We start from the raw sequence: 17,500 nt of genomic DNA on the forward strand, positions 1-17,500 counted from the left end.
ATCCCAAATCACAAGCTACATTCACAAAACCTCTGATAACCTCTGCAAAACTGAATAATCGCCTCAAACAGTTGTAGTAGCTGTGCTCAAAGCCAAACACTGTCTTCAGATCATCTCACAAAGCAGTCAGCATGAAAACACTACTGAGCATCATTACACACTCATCAAAGGACAAAGGACTCAAGCAAAGGAGAACAGTGTTCAGGGCAGCTTATGTAGCTCCAGGAAAAATGGTTATTGTTTACAGTACAGTAAATACATTTTGCATCTAAAAAACAAAACAAAACAAATCAAAAATATGTCAGATCTCAGTGGATTCAAAATGTACTGTAAATCCAGTAAATATATGGTATTGAAAATTGGCGTGTGTGTTTACAGTTTTGAGAAAAGAGTGGTGGAAGGTTTCAAAAAACGTGTTTTAGCAATTGTGAAAAACTTTATACCGGAAAAGATAGGCATTTCAGTAGTGTAAATGAGAAGTACATTGCAGTCTTGCAGTCATTGTAGTTTCTGTCCATTGTTGATATGACCCTAACTGTTCAGCAACCTGTTTACACTCTGAACTGGCTTATTGGTTGTCACATCATTAGACACAAGTGTTTTGGGTCGTGGTGTTCAATTGGGGACAGCTGTGCTTTAATTGTGTTCACCTTCCGACTTGTTTGGTTAACAATATTAATAAGAAGTGCATCACAATGTACAATGTGTTTAGAGTTTTGCAAAAAAGGTTAATGAGTTTGTAGTCTGTGTAGGCTAGTCTATGGGTTTGCCAACAAAAGAGATTAATTCAATAAATGTGTTCAGGTATTTGGGAATTTGATTGAATGGGGTTTAGTGTTTTTAGCAACTGTGAAAAACTGTAATTGATAGTCCAGTTGGGAGTCTGGTTGATTCTAATAGCTCGAGTCGTGCAAATGCAGTGACGACACTCAGGCTGTCTGATGCGCGTGGTCTCCCGGCGCCGGAGGGGGTCGGTATCGATACAAGGAAGGTACAAATCAGTTGCTAGCGAGTCAATGAGCGCTAGTTTTAGGATCTTAAGGCCAACCTAACTTAGGGTTACCTTACTAACTTAAGTTCGTAGGCTATAGGGCTTGGCTACATCTGAAGACACAAAACATGATCTTTGCTTGGACCTTATTTTGTTTCTGTTTCAGGTATTTTACATTTTAATTTTCAAACGTTGAACGTTTGACACGTATTATACCCGAAACACATGACACATGCCTCATAAGAGAAGAGGCGAGCATATTTTGGGCAGAGTTCAGACTGTCTGACGGCTTTTGGATAGCACCCGGTGGTCGCGAGATGCACTGAGCTGCGCCGGTGTCCGGGGAGATTTTAGAACAGATGAGGCTTGATGCTGACGTCACAGCGGATACATAAAGGTAAACTGCTGCGGGCAGTGCCGCGCGCTGGCAGCAGTGGAGCTCGTGACTGTTGTAAATGCGTGGGGCGGTTGTCATGGGGCCGCCCAATGCCCGAGGGCAGATCGCGCAAGGATGCACTGAATAACAGCATGGCTGCACATTACAGCTTTGGATCTGATGGTGGTCCATTAGGTTGGAGTAAGTGTGTACAGTATGTGTGTGTGATGTGTGTGTCAGTGTGTGGTGTTTGATGGTGTGTAGGCCTATGCGTGTGTGTGTTGTGTTTGATGGTGTGTTGTGTGTGTGTTGTGTTTGATGGTCTGTAGGCCTGTGTGTGTGTGTGTGTGAGTTGTGTTTGATGGTGTAGGTTAGTTTGATGGTGTAGCCTACAGGCCTGTGTGGGATGTGTGTGTGTGTGTTGTGTTTGATGGTGTAGGTTAGTTTGATGGTGTAGCCTACAGGCCTGTGTGGGATGTGTGTGTGTGTGTGTGTGTTGTGTTTGATGGTGTAGATTAGTTGTTTGGTGTATGTGTAGGGTGTGAGTGATGTTTGTGTGTGTGTAATGGTGTAGATTTATGTGATGTGATGTGTTTACATGTGTGTGAAGTGTGTTTAATGATGTGATGTGTATGACTGGTTCTGAGATGTATGTGTGTAATGATGTGTATAGACTAGGGCTGTCAAAACAACATGTTTGTTTCGATTAATTAATTACAAAAAGAATAGCGCGTTAAAAAATTAGTACTGATTAATCGCATTTCGTAGTGACATTTGACCCAGTGTATGACCGACTAACTAACTAACCAACTACTCCCTTACTACTACCCTTACTTGCTTGAATTTCCCCTGGGGATCAATAAAGTATCTATCTATCTATCTATCTATCTACTAAATCACTAACTAACCGACAAACTCTCTTACTAAATTGACTTAATTTGTTTGCACACTTGAAACAAAATGTCTTCACAAGTACCTTGATGGTGGTTACATTTATTTCCATTCCAATAACTTCACACATCACATTTCTGTTCGCACTGCTACGCTGCTTTTTTTTGTCTCGTTTTTCCTGCTGTTTAGTTTCATCTTTTTCTACTCAACTACTTGAACTGCTCTATTTCTTATCCTGGACTGCCACCTACTGGATAGAAAAAGCAACAATATAGTAATTATGTGAACAAAAATCATATTTGAATGGCCAAAAAAAGGATAAATTGTGTGGGGTATATCACACATTTTCTTGGTGTCAGGGTAGCCTACTCTGCACATGTCATTGACAGTGAGTGGAAACTTCAGTCATTTGCATTTATCATGCTAAACATCTGACACCAGGCACTACACTGATGCCTGCACCAAAGGGGAAATTATAATAAGAGAGAGAGACGTTGAACTTCTAATGAAGTCTAATGTTGGTTTAGATCTTTATTGATTCCCTGCATGTGATTAGTTTAGATTAATTAATCACAGAATATGTAGTTAATTACAATAATTGATTTAATCGCTTGACAGCCCTGGTATAGACCCTTTCAACTGCAGAAACAAACGTGCGGTCCTAAGGCATTTCTAGGGTGTGGCTAGCGTTTCATACAGCCTCAATACACAACGAGTGGGATATCGTGAAAGTACCAATTTCCGCCCCTTTCGTTTGAAAATTCAATAACAAGATGTTTTTAATACTTCACTACAATACTTCATAAACCTTCCATTTTCCAGTAGCCATAAATGTGTAGATTTGAACAAAATCTGGTTTGGTTCTTACCGGAAGCCTTTACTGCCTAAAATATTTAGTTTACTGTGCTCAGAGTTTGGTGCTGGGCTGGCGGGTGCCCTATTTAGTTTACTGTGCTGAGAGTTTGGTGCTGTGCCCTAATTCCAAACAGCTCTGGTTCGGGGATAGTTGCTCCACAACGGAACAAGTCCAGAGCGAACTTCCCGACCAAAAACGTTGTGGACGGGGATAAGTTTGGCTGGCATCCAGGCCAACCGAGAGCTTTTACAGTAATGGCTAGAATATGCGATTTTGTTTACCGTGCTCAGAGTTTGGTGCTGGGCTGATGGGTGCCCTATTTCACTCGCCACATCAATGGTCAGACCGAGAATTCTCGTCGCAAAATCAAAATTCCACTGGAGCTCCTAGTGGTTTTGTAAATGCACAATGATATGGTGAGAGATGGAGCAGTGCAACAGGGTTAAACAGTTATGGACGTGTTTTTTTGTTTTTGGAATTGAATAAACAACATTTTAAAACCTTCATTAACAAGAAAGATGTGATTGCTGCACTTCTGAAACGATTTGGTAAGAGTTTAATGCACCAATTTGAGTTTAATTTCACTGCTGGTTACACCCCTGGAAGTCGTAAGTTAATGAAACGTTTCCAGATCTACTCTCAATCCCAATTGAAATGTGAGAAATGGTCAGGTGTTAACCAGGCTAGTTTAGCACTACTTGGACAGGTGTTAACCAGGCTAGTTTAGCACTACTTGGTCAGGTGTTAACCAGGCTAGTTTAGCACTACTTGGTTAACCAGGCTAGTTTAGCAACTACTTGGGATTGAAATAAGTAACATCGGAGCTGGTGCTCTGGGAACGATCACAAAAAATCTCGCTAAATCTGCCAAGATCACCTTACAAAATTATTAGGAAAAAAAAAACCCATAAAACGTTGGATTGCACTCAATATTACTCACATCGAAGCCAACCCGTGACGCTGAGAACAGTCTCACAGTCGCTTCTACGCTACGTCACATCTATGAAACTCCCGCCCTGCGTCCTGATTGGCTCTACCATAAAATCTGGTGCAGAAATCACTCTCAACGGAAGCGATCCCAGATGGATGTGAGTGGAGCTAGGCGGAACGAGATTCATCTGGCGAGAGTCAGTTTAAGATATAACTGCCCCGGTAGATATAACAGCCCTGGTACAGTAGATATATCTTCACCTCTACATCTACCATCTCACCTGGTAGATAGATACATTCTGCCTGATGAGTGAAAAGTGCCTGATGGTATAAAACCAGCTGCTTATTAGTGTCTCATCGCAATAAAGCAAAAGTAGAGAAATGACTTAGTTCAGATCTTCAGAAAGTCAGCATTTGGTTGTCTGAAAACAAGCTGTCTCTTCTCCGCAAAACAGAAGCAATACTAGTTGGATCAAATACAAAGCTGTGGAAGTCCTGAATTCAATGTGGTAGTTGTTGAATCCGAAATAACAGCTAAGGAATCATTAACTTACTTTGGCTGCACACTTGATAATACATTATCTGGGGAATGCATGGCTCTAAACGTTTTGTCTAAAGAAATCAGAAAATAATATCTGGTTAGAATCTCCTCATTAATGGATAGAGAAGCTTTTGAGCCCTATAGGCTAGTGACAAATGGGCAAAAGGGCTTTAGTGTTTGAGATACCCCTACTGGAGGTAGAACTAAACCCAACAGTGTTTTTCCTCATCTCTAAGCTCTCCCATATATGAAATGGATTCTTGGCTAAAAATATGATTGTTAAATTAACAGATATTGTTATACACCCCAAAACCAAAAAAGGACTAGCACTTTAAAAGGAAAAGCACTTTAGAAAGCTCCTGACCACCTGAAGCACACCTCCAGCTATAAGCCCATGTGTGTGTGTGTGTGTGTGTGTAATTATGTGTATGGTATATCTGTGTGTGTGTGTGTGCGCGTGTGTGTGTGTGTGTGTATGTGTATTGTATATCTGTGTGTGTGTGTGTGTGTATTTATGTGTATTGTATATCTGTGTGTGTGTGTGTGTGTGTGTGTGTGTGTGAAGGTGATCTGCACCCAACCAGAGACCTATAACGATCGGGAGCTGCTGTGCAACGGCACAGGGGAGGGGCCTCTGCTGCGTAACCCTGGCAACCACGACCCCAGTCGTGTCCGGCGACTGCCCACCAGCGCAGACGTGGAGGCCGTGCTCAGCCTGACCGACTACGAGACCGGGAGTCTGGACCGCAGCGCCAACCTCAGCTTCAGGAACGCCCTCGAGGGTACACACACACACACACACACACTGGACACACCCTCGTGGCCGTCCCAGGGGCTCTTGACACACACATATGCACACACACACACACACACTGGGAACAGACACACACACACTGGACACAGACACACACACTCACACTGGACACAGACACACACACACACACTGGACACACACTCATGCATGCAAGTGTGTGTGAGTATTGTTTATGTGTGTGTGTGATCATGTGTGTGTGTGTGTGTGTGTGTGTGTGTGTGTGATCATGTGTGTGTGTGTGTGTGTGTGTGTGTGTGTGTGTGTGTGTGATCATGTGTGTGTGTGTGTGTGTGTGTGTGTGTGTGTGTGTGATCATGTGTGTGTGTGTGTGTGTGTGTGTGTGTGTGTGTGTGATCATGTGTGTGTGTGTGTGTGTGTGTGTGTGTGTGTGTGTGTGATCATGTGTGTGTGTGTGTGTGTGTGTGTGTGTGTAGGCTTTGCCAGTCCAGAGACGGGGCAGGTGGTGTCGGGTCAGAGCACGATGCACAACTCTCTCCACGTCTTCATGAACGGATCCATGAGCTCGGTGCAGGGATCTGCCAACGACCCCATCTTCCTACTACACCACGCCTTCATCGACAGGTACACACACACACACACGCACGCACGCACGCACGCACACACACACACACACACACACACACACGCACGCACGCACTGTAAAGGAATCTGCCAACGACCCCATCTTCCTACTACACCACGCCTTCATCGACAGGTACACACACACACACACGCACGCACGCACGCACGCACACACACACACACACACACACACACGCACGCACGCACTGTAAAGGAATCTGCCAACGACCCCATCTTCCTACTACACCACGCCTTCATCGACAGGTACACACACACACACACACACACACACACACACACACTGTAAAGGAATCTGCCAACGATCCCATCTTCCTGCTATGAACATCTTAAAAACAAGTTTGGCAGATGAGTGAATCAATGAAGAGCCAAACCAACATTATAGACTTTAAAGTTCAACTTGACTCACTTTTATTATAATTTTCCCTTTGGCTCAGACATCAGGTAGTGCCTGGAAATTCCTTAATGCAGAAATGGTAGATTGATGCTCCTGTCAACAGTATTGGTCTGGGCGTTCTTTTTTAAACGTAGGCCTAGGCTACACGTTTCATTCAAAGCAGTGCTTTCTCGTCTGCCTCTTTCAGACACGATAGCCAGACTGCACTGGGTCAAATGTGGATTAATCAGGGTTCTCAGTTAGCGTTTTAAAAGGGCATCAGATAAGTAAACAGAATGTGCCTTTGGAACATTGGATGAATGGCGCATCACAGCTCCTGCCAAACAGACCAGCTAAACTACGTAAAGCACAACATCTCTTAATCAATCTATCAAAAACATATAGAACATAGAACATAGAAAATAGAAAACAGGCAAACACAAAATCATAAAACAAAAGACAAAAACAAACAAAAAGGGCATTTTAATAAGACACCTCTTTGTGTGTGTATATGTGAGTGTGAGTGTCAGAGCTGCCAACTCTCACGCATTGGCCGTGAGACACACGCATTTGATTAGTTTCACACACTCACACGCCACACCCCCGATTTCTCACGCTGAAGTGTCAACCTGGTCGGTCAGATGCCTGAAAAATTAGTTTAGCCTATCTATAGATCTACCTGTTGAGCCACTGATCTACTAGTTATGCTTTCAAAGACGGTGAGAGGGTTCAAGAGCACCCCTTGTCTGTGGAATTTTCTAAATGTTCTCTCATTTGCGATGCTACTTCAGAAGCCGTCCCAGGCGCATTCCCCCCACATTTCCCCGGCTGCAGGTATGCTTTGAGTATTATTGAGTATTTTTCACGCTGAAGTGTCAACCTGGTAGGTCAAATACCTGGCAGATGAGGTTCAACTAAACTAAACCTATACATATGATATCACACATCAGGTGAACGTGCGGAATCTAAGCTTTCCCATGATATTAGCGCCAAGTTGCTGTGATAAATGGTTTGCGAGAAAATTAACATTGAACCAACGTGCAATTTAGGGTAATCATATTTGCATTTTGCACACAGTGCACACCCATTACTCTCGGTTAAATATCTCACTAACCCTTCACACAACACATGGCAAACCCAATATCACAATAAACAGCAAACCGTACCGAATACGAGGATATAAAGCATGCCTCTGTGCAATAAATGGTTCCTGAGTAATCCGGTTTTGAAATTGCAACACATTTCTACATAGCCTCATTGGGGCGAAATTATAATGTATTCTAATGTAAACTATTTGTCAGTAGGCCTACATACATTTTTGTAAATTGCTTAGCCATAGATTATCCCACTATCATGGTTCTTATATTGTCAGGTTCCAGCCAATCCCACTTACACAGATAAATTAATATATTTCTATTGGCATGCTTCCTAGTGACATTAATGCAAAAATATGAAGAAAATCAAATAATGAGACACAAGTATTGATATAAAGCTTGACATAAGCCATATGCAAACATTCACATCATACGTTCCCAGATATGGGTACATCCTGAAAAAGGAAGAGCATGTAGGCTATAGGCTATGGCCATTACAATGACCAATATATTATCTTAAATAAACTAGCTGAATAACACAGGTGACCACTTCTGCATAATTTCATGGAGTGCTGAAATGTACACACATTTTTGAACATTTCTGAACTGTGAAATGTAGCATATGTTTTGTAGTTGTGAACTTATTGCAATATCACCATAACTATTCCACCTGTGTGTGCATGGTTATAATTCTGAAGTGCAAAATAGCTTAGGCTACAGCACAAATATTTCCATAAAAATAAGCAAGTCTGACCTCTGAATTTATTTTGAAAGTGCACCTGATTGATGCATTTAAAAGTTAAAATATACAAACATTTCTTAAATTCTTACAAAACACCCACCCACTTTTTAAAATTGTTAGTTTTAAAACTAAACACCCCCCCCACACACACACACACACTTTTGCGAAATACCAGTGCTGTTTTCAGCATCTGTTTAGTGCTTCATTGTCATTTTCATTGGATTCTCCCATTTGTGTGTAATTCGCTCGTAAGCTTTTTTTTTTGTTACACGCATTCTCCCATTCCACTTCCATCACACACGCAGCGCCAAGCGCCAAATCCCCCGCAGTGTTGAAGAGATCAGTCATCCCCCTCACTTTTGATGAGGAAAAAAGCCTTATAGGTACGCCAAATAAAGAATAACCTATAGGTTTACGCTAGGCTATGTAAAATTCCCCATTAACAGCATCACATCACTAACCACAGCTAAGACTGCACAACCTCGTATTTACTCTGTTGGATATCTGAAGCCAGTTTCTCTAGTTAGATACTGTAAATCCTCAAATTATGGCCGGGGTCTTAAGACAAAGTACAGGCCTTTAGGGGCAGGATTGTATTCGAGACAGCCCTTTATTTCTTATGCGAGTTTTATTTTGAGACATGCGTTTCTTGGAGCGGATTTCCCCCTCTGCTGGAGAAATTGTGGAGAAAATTTATTTTAAACTGTGGGAAAAGGTAACGATAAAGCACATGGACTTGTTTACAAGCTAGCGAACGGTTAGCATAAGTTTGGCAGAACTATGTGGATGTTACAAGGTAAGAAACACGATTTAAAACGAGTTTCTTGTTTCTCACTTCTCTTTCCGGGACGGTAGTCTCAATGTTGCAAGGTTGGTTTTCCGCCTGGGGACGCTAGGCGCAGCGGGGAAAGTCACCATTTTCACCGGAACAGGTCATTTAACCATCCAAATGATTTCTAAACGGGTTTATTACGTTGAAATAGTTGCCAAGTTCCCCTTTAACTTCGCTATCAAATATGTGCTCTTAACTTCACTATCCAATATGAGCTCTTAACTTCGCTATCGTACAAATATGAGCTCTTAACTTCACTATCAAATATGAGCTCCTAACTTCACTATCAATATCAAATATGATCTCTTAACTTCATTATCAAATATGAGCTCTTAAAGGAGAATTCCGGTGTGATATTGTCCTAAAGTGTGTCAAAACATGATACCGAGTGTGAACGTATGTCTCATAGCTCAGTGTTTCTTAACTGGTGGGTCGGGACCCAAAAGTGGGTCGCGGAACCGTTCTGGGTGGGTCGCACAGTTTGTGATTAAAAATAAATAAAAAAATCAGCAATTTAAAATGTTACCTTATCAGATCTAATGTTGGACCTTTATTTTGATAAACTTTATTCATAGCCTACTGAGGAAAAAATAAGACAGAAACCCCATTGTGTGGTGTGCAGTAGATGGCTGGCACATGAGAGCATGAAACCATCAAAACTAAAATGCCACATGGAAACAAGGCACCCCTGTCAAAGTCAAACCTGTCGAGTACTTTGAAAGGTGACATCAAGAGTTGAAGACTTCACAAATGTAGGCTAATGCCAAACAAGTAGGCCTACAGGCACTTCGCTTGTCTTACCATGTAGCTCACCATATTTATTGGCTTGAACGCTAAAATATATATATATGGGCCGCGACTTTATGAACATGGGAAATTGTGGGTCCCAAAGTCAGACCACTTAAGAACCACTGTCATAGCTCATCTTGGCTTGTCCCCTGCACTCCGAAATCTGGCGCTAGTTAGCCGATGCTACCAACAGATTTTTCAATGGGGGTGCTTCAGGCATCGGTCAAAGAGCAGAATGGGGTCAAAGAGCAGAATGCACTAGTCTGGACCTGGAATCTGGACGCTCTGGGGAGATTTTGTAAAGATTACGCTCTGGGGAGATTTTGTAAAGATGACAATCTGGGGAGATTTTGTAAAGATGACGATCTGGGGAGATTTTGTAAAGATGAAAGGTCTTAAATCCCTTTCCTTGGTATTCTTCAACATTATGAGGTGTAATAGGACAATATTATGAGCTGTTTTATTGGTTTAAGAAGGTATTACAAGCACGGGTGCCAATAATTGTGGGCAACCTGTTTTTGTAAAAACATATTTATTTTAAAATAAATATAATAACATATAGATTTTCCTTATAATATCCAATACTGAGTACCGATACCGATATTTCTACCACAAAATAACTAGCATAAAAATGCAATTAATTTTCATTTTTCAGTCTCAAATAATATTTACATTTACAGATACTTAATCCTAGTCTCAAATGATCCTTTCCCCCCTCTCTTTTGTCCTCTTTTTTATTTTAATTATTATTTTTATGTTTTTTTAATCAACATTGTTTTGTTTTTGATTATCTTGTTTTTGTTTATCTTATGTTATGAATTTAATTTGAGTACATGCTTTGTACACATTTTGAATTTGAGAGGGAGAGATGGATGTATGGATAGATAGATAGATAGATAGATAGATAGATAGATAGATAGATAGATAGATAGATAGATGGATGGATGATGGGTATAAAATTGATAAAATGCCCTTCAACAATGTGCAGCATGAGCAGAGGAGTGCATGTGGCTTAACATCTGTGTGTGTGTGTGTATGTGTGTGTGTGTGTCTGTGTGTGTGTATGTGTGTGTGTGTATGGCTGTGTGTGTGTGTGTGTGTGTGTATGGCTGTGTGGTGTGTGTGTGTATGGCTGTGTGTGTGTCTGTGTGTGTGTGTGTCTGTGTGTGTATGGCTGTGTGTGTGTGTGTGTGTGTGTATGGCTGTGTGTGTGTGTGTGTGTGTGTGAATGGCTGTGTGTGTGTGTGTGTGTGTGTCTATGGCTGTGTGTGTGTGTGTAGTATATTTGAGCAGTGGTTGCGCCGGCATCAGCCCCCCAGGACTCTGTACCCCACTGCCAATGCGCCCATCGGACACAATGATGGATACTACATGGTCCCCTTCTTCCCCCTGTACCGGTGAGTGTGTGTGTGTGTGTGTGTGTGATACTACATGGTCCCCTTCTTCCCCCTGTACCGGTGAGTGTGTGTGTGTGTGTGTGTGTGTGTGATACTACATGGTCCCCTTCTTCCCCCTGTACCGGTGAGTGTGTGTGTGTGTGTGTGTGTGTGATACTACATGGTCCCCTTCTTCCCCCTGTACCGGTGAGTGTGTGTGTGTGTGTGTGTGTGTGTGTGATACTACATGGTCCCCTTCTTCCCCCTGTACCGGTGAGTGTGTGTGTGTGTGTGTGTGTGTGATACTACATGTGTATGAACTTGTCTTTGTGTGTGTGTGTGACAGGTATATGTTCTGTTTTTCATAGGAATGGCGACTATTTTCTCTCCACTAAAGCCCTGGGATACGAGTATGCCTATCTACTGGATCCCAGTGAGTCACATACACACACACACACACACACCCACTTACACACCTACTTACACACACACACACACCCACTTACACACACACACACACACACACTTACAAACACACACACACACACACACACACACACACACACTTACAAACACACACACACACACACACACACACACACACACACACACACACACACACACACACACACCCACTCACACGTACATACCAATAATCGGGGTTAGGGTTAAGTTTTTTTTTTTTAAAAAAGGATCCTATGTTCCCCGATCCCATACAAATATGACATCATGACCACGTGATTTTCTGTGGCACAGTAGAGATTGGTAGAGGCAGGTTGCAAACGTCACATCTACTGTACGTCGTCAAGCTCAGTAGAGGCAGGTTGCAAACGTCACATCTACTGTACGTCGTCAAGCTCAGTTTGAGGCAGCGCAGCACACTCAGCCCTCAACCGCAAAAGTCTATGGGATCTGTTGGTTCATTTATTTTTAGTTTTTGACTCTGAAGAAGACGCCTGGGCGTCGAAACGTTAGTCAGTTTGCATAAATAAAAACACATTAAGCATTGAGTGCTCCGGTCCTGCTCCTTGGTTCTAGTTAGACCTTGGATCTTCCTTTTGACTTCTGCGTCCTGTTCCGTGAGCACCAACCAGGCTGAAGCGCAAGTGACTCCCTTCTACCATTTATTTTATTGTCTATGTAAAATACCGAAGGATTGTAGAATTTGAAAGTGTACAGAGAGGTTATAACAAGACCTGTTTCTGGAGGAAGGGAATCTTCTGACTTTGTGTAGCAATATCTAATCAATAGCATTCTTACTACAACCAGTTAGCCAATCAATACCATTCTTACTACAACCAGTTAGCCAATCAATAGCATTCTTACTACAGCCAGTTAGCCAATCAGCCGCTTTCTCTAACTCTGTCTCTGCTTGTTACAAACCAGAGTAACATAAAGAGGGAAGGCGCACATGATTTGCCTCGCAAGGTACAAAAATATATTTATTACCAAAAATTAAAGATTACAGTAACAACAAACGAGTCTAGGGTATTGAAACGGAAATCAAAAAGCAAGCGGGTTCTCAGGACAGGCAGCCAGACAGCAGCGATATGGCAAAGGCCTCTAACAACGGGACGGGCGGCAGTGATGGGGACGACTCCGGATCCTAAACGCCTCTCCCCAAGCAGGGTTAGGTTGGCCCTAAATAGCATTGCACCCCTGGTGATGGGGACGACTCCGGATCCTAAACGCCTCTCTCCAAGCAGGGTTAGGTTGGCCCTAAACAGCATTGCACCCCTGGTGATGGGGACGACTCCGGATCCTAAACACCTCTCCCCAAGCAGGGTTAGGTTGGCCCTAAATAGCATTGCACCCCTGGTGATGGGGACGACTCCGGATCCTAAACGCCTCTCTCCAAGCAGGGTTAGGTTGGCCCTAAATAGCATTGCACCCCTGGTGATGGGGACGACTCCGGATCCTAAACGCCTCTCTCCAAGCAGGGTTAGGTTGGCCCTAAATAGCATTGCACCCCTGGTGATGGGGACGACTCCGGATCCTAAACGCCTCTCTCCAAGCAGGGTTAGGTTGGCCCTAAATAGCATTGCACCCCTGGTGATGGGGACGACTCCGGATCCTAAACGCCTCTCTCCAAGCAGGGTTAGGTTGGCCCTAAATAGCATTGCACCCCTGGGTGCAGGTGTAGCCATTACACTTGGGCGCGAGCTTGGAGGCCTGATAAACAAGGAGAGCGGTGACAACAAGGGGGCGCCAAAACGCACATCAAACGGAGGGACCATAAACATCCCAACAATAACCCGCCGTAACACTGCTGTTAGTCGATTATAAAAAAATCATGGGCTACATGTCTCAAGTAGCATCAGATTGGAGCACAGCAAGCCAAATACCACCATTTTGATGCTTATCATGTGACACATGTTTGGTAAAGAGCTTGTAGAATTACGTTTAAGTGTTAATATAGGAACATATAGGAATTTTAGCAACTGTATGCCCTTTACATCATTTGAAGCTTCCTGACAGTTTCATGCTGAGTTCTCAGTGTGGGTGTCTGTGTCTTTTTGATGTTTATGCTTTATATGTAGTCGCTTATATGTAGTCGTTTATATGCAGTGTAGTAATACACAATGTAGTCGTTTTGTTGAGCAAAATATGTGCCAGCACATGCTTGAGACATGCGCGAGCACACACACACACACACACACACACACACACACACACACATATACACACACACACATAAACATACACACACACACACACACACTCACAAACACACACACACACACACATATACACACACACACACATAAACATACACACACATACATATACACATAAACACACACATACATAAACATAGACCGAACATAAGCATAAACATACACACACACATAAGCATAAACATACATACACACACACACACACACATCTACACATACACACACACACACATCTACACATACACACGCATAAACATACACACACACACACACACAAACATATACACACATAAACATACACATACACACACACATACACACATCTACAAATACACTGGTGGAGATGGAGTGAGCAGATGACATGTGTGGGGCTGCAGTGCCCCACTGTGGCTGCAATCAGAACTGCACCTTCAGACCAGTTCCCACTGCTGCCATATAGTGTGTCTTCAGTTGTAAGAGATGATAAGATATACTTTATTGTCCCTCAAGGGGAAATGTGTCTTGCGCTGTAGAGTTCCCTCTCTGTAAACAGCAATCACATACATGCAGGACATGGCTCTGATACAGGGTGAAAAAAACCCTTGAATTAAAAAAGGGAAAAATAGATTTCTAAAGTTTATGTTTACTTTTTTCCCTTGTTTTTATTCAGTAGAGCCACCGCCGTAGGGAGGAAGGAGCTTAAAACGGCTCTTTTAGCTAACGGCCCTAAACCGCCTCCCTGATGGCAGTAGCTCGTATTCGGTAGGGAGAATATGAGTTGGGTCAACAAGAATTTGATGTGCCTGGTTTACCATCACCTTTTCAAAAATCAGGGTTCCCACTCTAAGTCAAACGTAAAATTCCATGACTTTTCCCTGACTTTCCCTGAAATCTGAAATTCCATGACCTACTGTAATGACACATATGTACAATCACCGACCAAAGATCTCAGAGCAGCCGCAGAGCGTTCAAGAATCTTTTACTTTTTAAGAGTGGGAGTTGAATAACTGGGCATTGAATAAACAAAGTTTACTAAAGTTCTACTCAAACAAGCAGTAAAGCTAATAGCTAAATGCCAGTTTTGCGGAGAAATATCTGTGTTAATGTATTTTGGCAAGTAAATTTTAAACTGCTACAACATAATTCCCTGATATTCCATGACTTTGCCCCAAGAATGATTAAATTCCCTGACTTTCCATGTCTGGAATAGACTTTCTAAAATTCCATGATATTCCAGAAATTCCATGACCCGTGGGAACCCTGAAAAATGGATTGAAGGGTAATCTTCTACTCATTACCTTCATCGCTGTGTTTACTAATCTCTCCACCTTAGATTTGAGCTGTACTGTGAGTGGGCCAAACCAGGCAGCCATACCATATCTGATTAAACTTTCCAATACAGCATTGTAGTTTCTTCTCTAGAGTCTGGTCTTCATTTGAGCTGTAGTGCTACCTGCTGTGTTATTCACCTTATTCACACGGCGGTCTTGTAAACCAAAAGGAGGCTGTGGGGTACACAAACCGGAGGATTGTTGTGTTCTATGTATTCGCCAGTAGGTGGCGACAACACATGTGATATAGTCAGTGTATTACCCCATAACCTCGCTTTGGTTTGCAAATGGCTGCCATGGGAATGAGACGGACGCTAACTGCCCCCCGTTCCCTGCAGGCCAGCGGTTCGTGCAGGAGTTCCTGACGCCGTATCTGCAGCAAGCGCAGGAGATCTGGGCGTGGCTTCTGGGGGCGGGGCTAGTTGGCGCCTTCGTCACCGCCGTCCTCGCCACAGCAGTAGCCCTGGTCTGTCGCCGCCGGCAACGCAGGAAGAAGATGCCGTCGTCTTTCGGGGAGAGACAACCTCTACTGCACAGCAGCGAAGAAGAGGGCTCGTCGTCCTACCAGACCACCCTCTAAACACACACACACACGCTACACACAAACACCCCACACACACATACACACACAAACACACACCCCACACACACACAAACACCACACAAACACGTATACACACACACACACACACACAAATACATGTACTCACACACAAACATACACACACTTCCTGCCTCAGAGACTGCTTCCTTCATATCACTATTTGTATGTAAGACACAATCTGTATTAAAGCTGAAGCTGTTATGATGTAAAGCTGATGTTCACGTCTCTCCTCTCTCTCTCTCTCTCTCTTTCTCACACACACACCACACACACAAACACACACATATACACACACACACCAGGGGTGGAGCTAATGATCTTTAGTGGGCCCCTATACTGTCGGTGTTCCCAACATCATGTTTTTTATTTAGTCCACTCCATATTGTGCTTATTACAGGCTGAGGCATTTGGTTTGTCCTAGAACACTAGAATCTAGAACAAAACTAAAGGTAACTTTACCCTTTATAGGGCCGTATAAAGTTGTCCAAATGAATAGGTCGTTATTAGGCGTTGTTGTTGTATATTGCATATGGATTTTGTACTACAGTAGGCTACTTTTTAGGTGACCAATGCACAAACGAAACTGGGAAACGGACAAATATTATTAATTATCAATGTTTTGTTGCGCGCGGAGGGGTAGATGGTGCACTTACCATTCATTCCTGCTGGCGCGCCTGATAGTGACTGCTGTTGTCACGGCAAGTGCACAGTGTAGACTAGACCTACATGCTATGCTCCTGTCTCTAAATAGGCACAGTGTAGACTAGACCTACATGCTACAGTATGTCGCTGGTTTTCTGTAGGCTAATAAATGCAGCCTGCAGGATAGGCTACTTCGGCAAACCCAGACCGGTTGTGGCATCAGTTTCGCTTTTAAAACGCAACAGTGTAGCGAGAGGGAGAGTGCGGGCTGTTTCATTTGCAGCATGACGGACGAACTCCCATTGTGAGCGCGACCCCCCCACCCCCCCGCTCCCTCCACTTATGACACACACACACTCACACATACACACACACACACACCACACACACACACTCACACCACACATACACTAGATTCTCCATAGCTGTGCTCTACTCTCTCTCTCTCTCTCTCACACACACACACCGAAACACACTCACACATTCTTACAAAGACATAACCAGAGGACTTTTTTTAAAAATCCTGTTTAATTATTTAAAATACTCACAGATACAAATATATTTTGTACAAGCACGCAATCCACACACACACAGGTCCTGAGGGGAACACTGTGTGTGTGTGTTGGGGGGGGGGGTTGGTGCTGTGTGTGTCAGCAGAAGGTCTCTGTGTTGAACTCGAAGGTGGTGTGTGTGTGTTGATTGGAGTTGCAGAGTGTGTGTAAGGCTTGTGACATCCCCCGTGGTCCACAGCAGAACACCCCCACACGCTTACTGAAACACACACACACACACACGATTAAATACATACCTCCTAAGACACATAAACCATAAACACACACACACATGATTAAATACATACCTCCTAAGACACATAAACCATAAACACACACACACACACAATAAATATACACCTCCTAACACACATAAACCATAAACACACACACACCCGATTAAATACATACCTCCTAAGACACCTAAACCATAAACACACACACACAATAAATATACACCTCCTAACACACATAAACCATAAACACACACACACCCGATTAAATACAT

At 43.0% G+C, this 17,500-nt stretch overlaps 2 protein-coding genes across 2 annotated transcripts in view; one reads left to right on the forward strand and one right to left on the reverse strand.

The window, feature by feature from the left end:
* The window catches only part of tyr (tyrosinase), a 17,276-nt gene extending 1,288 nt beyond the window's left edge, over window positions 1–15,988 (forward strand). Inside the window, exons 2-6 of the mRNA XM_042062956.1 lie at window positions 5,150–5,366; window positions 5,833–5,980; window positions 11,112–11,228; window positions 11,576–11,640; window positions 15,534–15,988. Coding sequence (XP_041918890.1) covers window positions 5,150–5,366; window positions 5,833–5,980; window positions 11,112–11,228; window positions 11,576–11,640; window positions 15,534–15,775 — 789 coding nt within the window. The 3' untranslated portion in view covers window positions 15,776–15,988. The remainder of the gene's footprint in view (window positions 1–5,149; window positions 5,367–5,832; window positions 5,981–11,111; window positions 11,229–11,575; window positions 11,641–15,533) is intronic.
* A 969-nt stretch (window positions 15,989–16,957) lies between these two features.
* LOC121683341 (NADPH oxidase 4) overlaps window positions 16,958–17,500 on the reverse strand; it is a 30,620-nt gene continuing 30,077 nt past the window's right edge. Inside the window, exon 18 of the mRNA XM_042062955.1 lies at window positions 16,958–17,212. Coding sequence (XP_041918889.1) covers window positions 17,092–17,212 — 121 coding nt within the window. The 3' untranslated portion in view covers window positions 16,958–17,091. The remainder of the gene's footprint in view (window positions 17,213–17,500) is intronic.

This window comes from Alosa sapidissima, chromosome 15 (genome assembly GCF_018492685.1).
Source record: "Alosa sapidissima isolate fAloSap1 chromosome 15, fAloSap1.pri, whole genome shotgun sequence".
In the NCBI taxonomy this organism is placed as follows: domain Eukaryota; kingdom Metazoa; phylum Chordata; class Actinopteri; order Clupeiformes; family Clupeidae; genus Alosa; species Alosa sapidissima.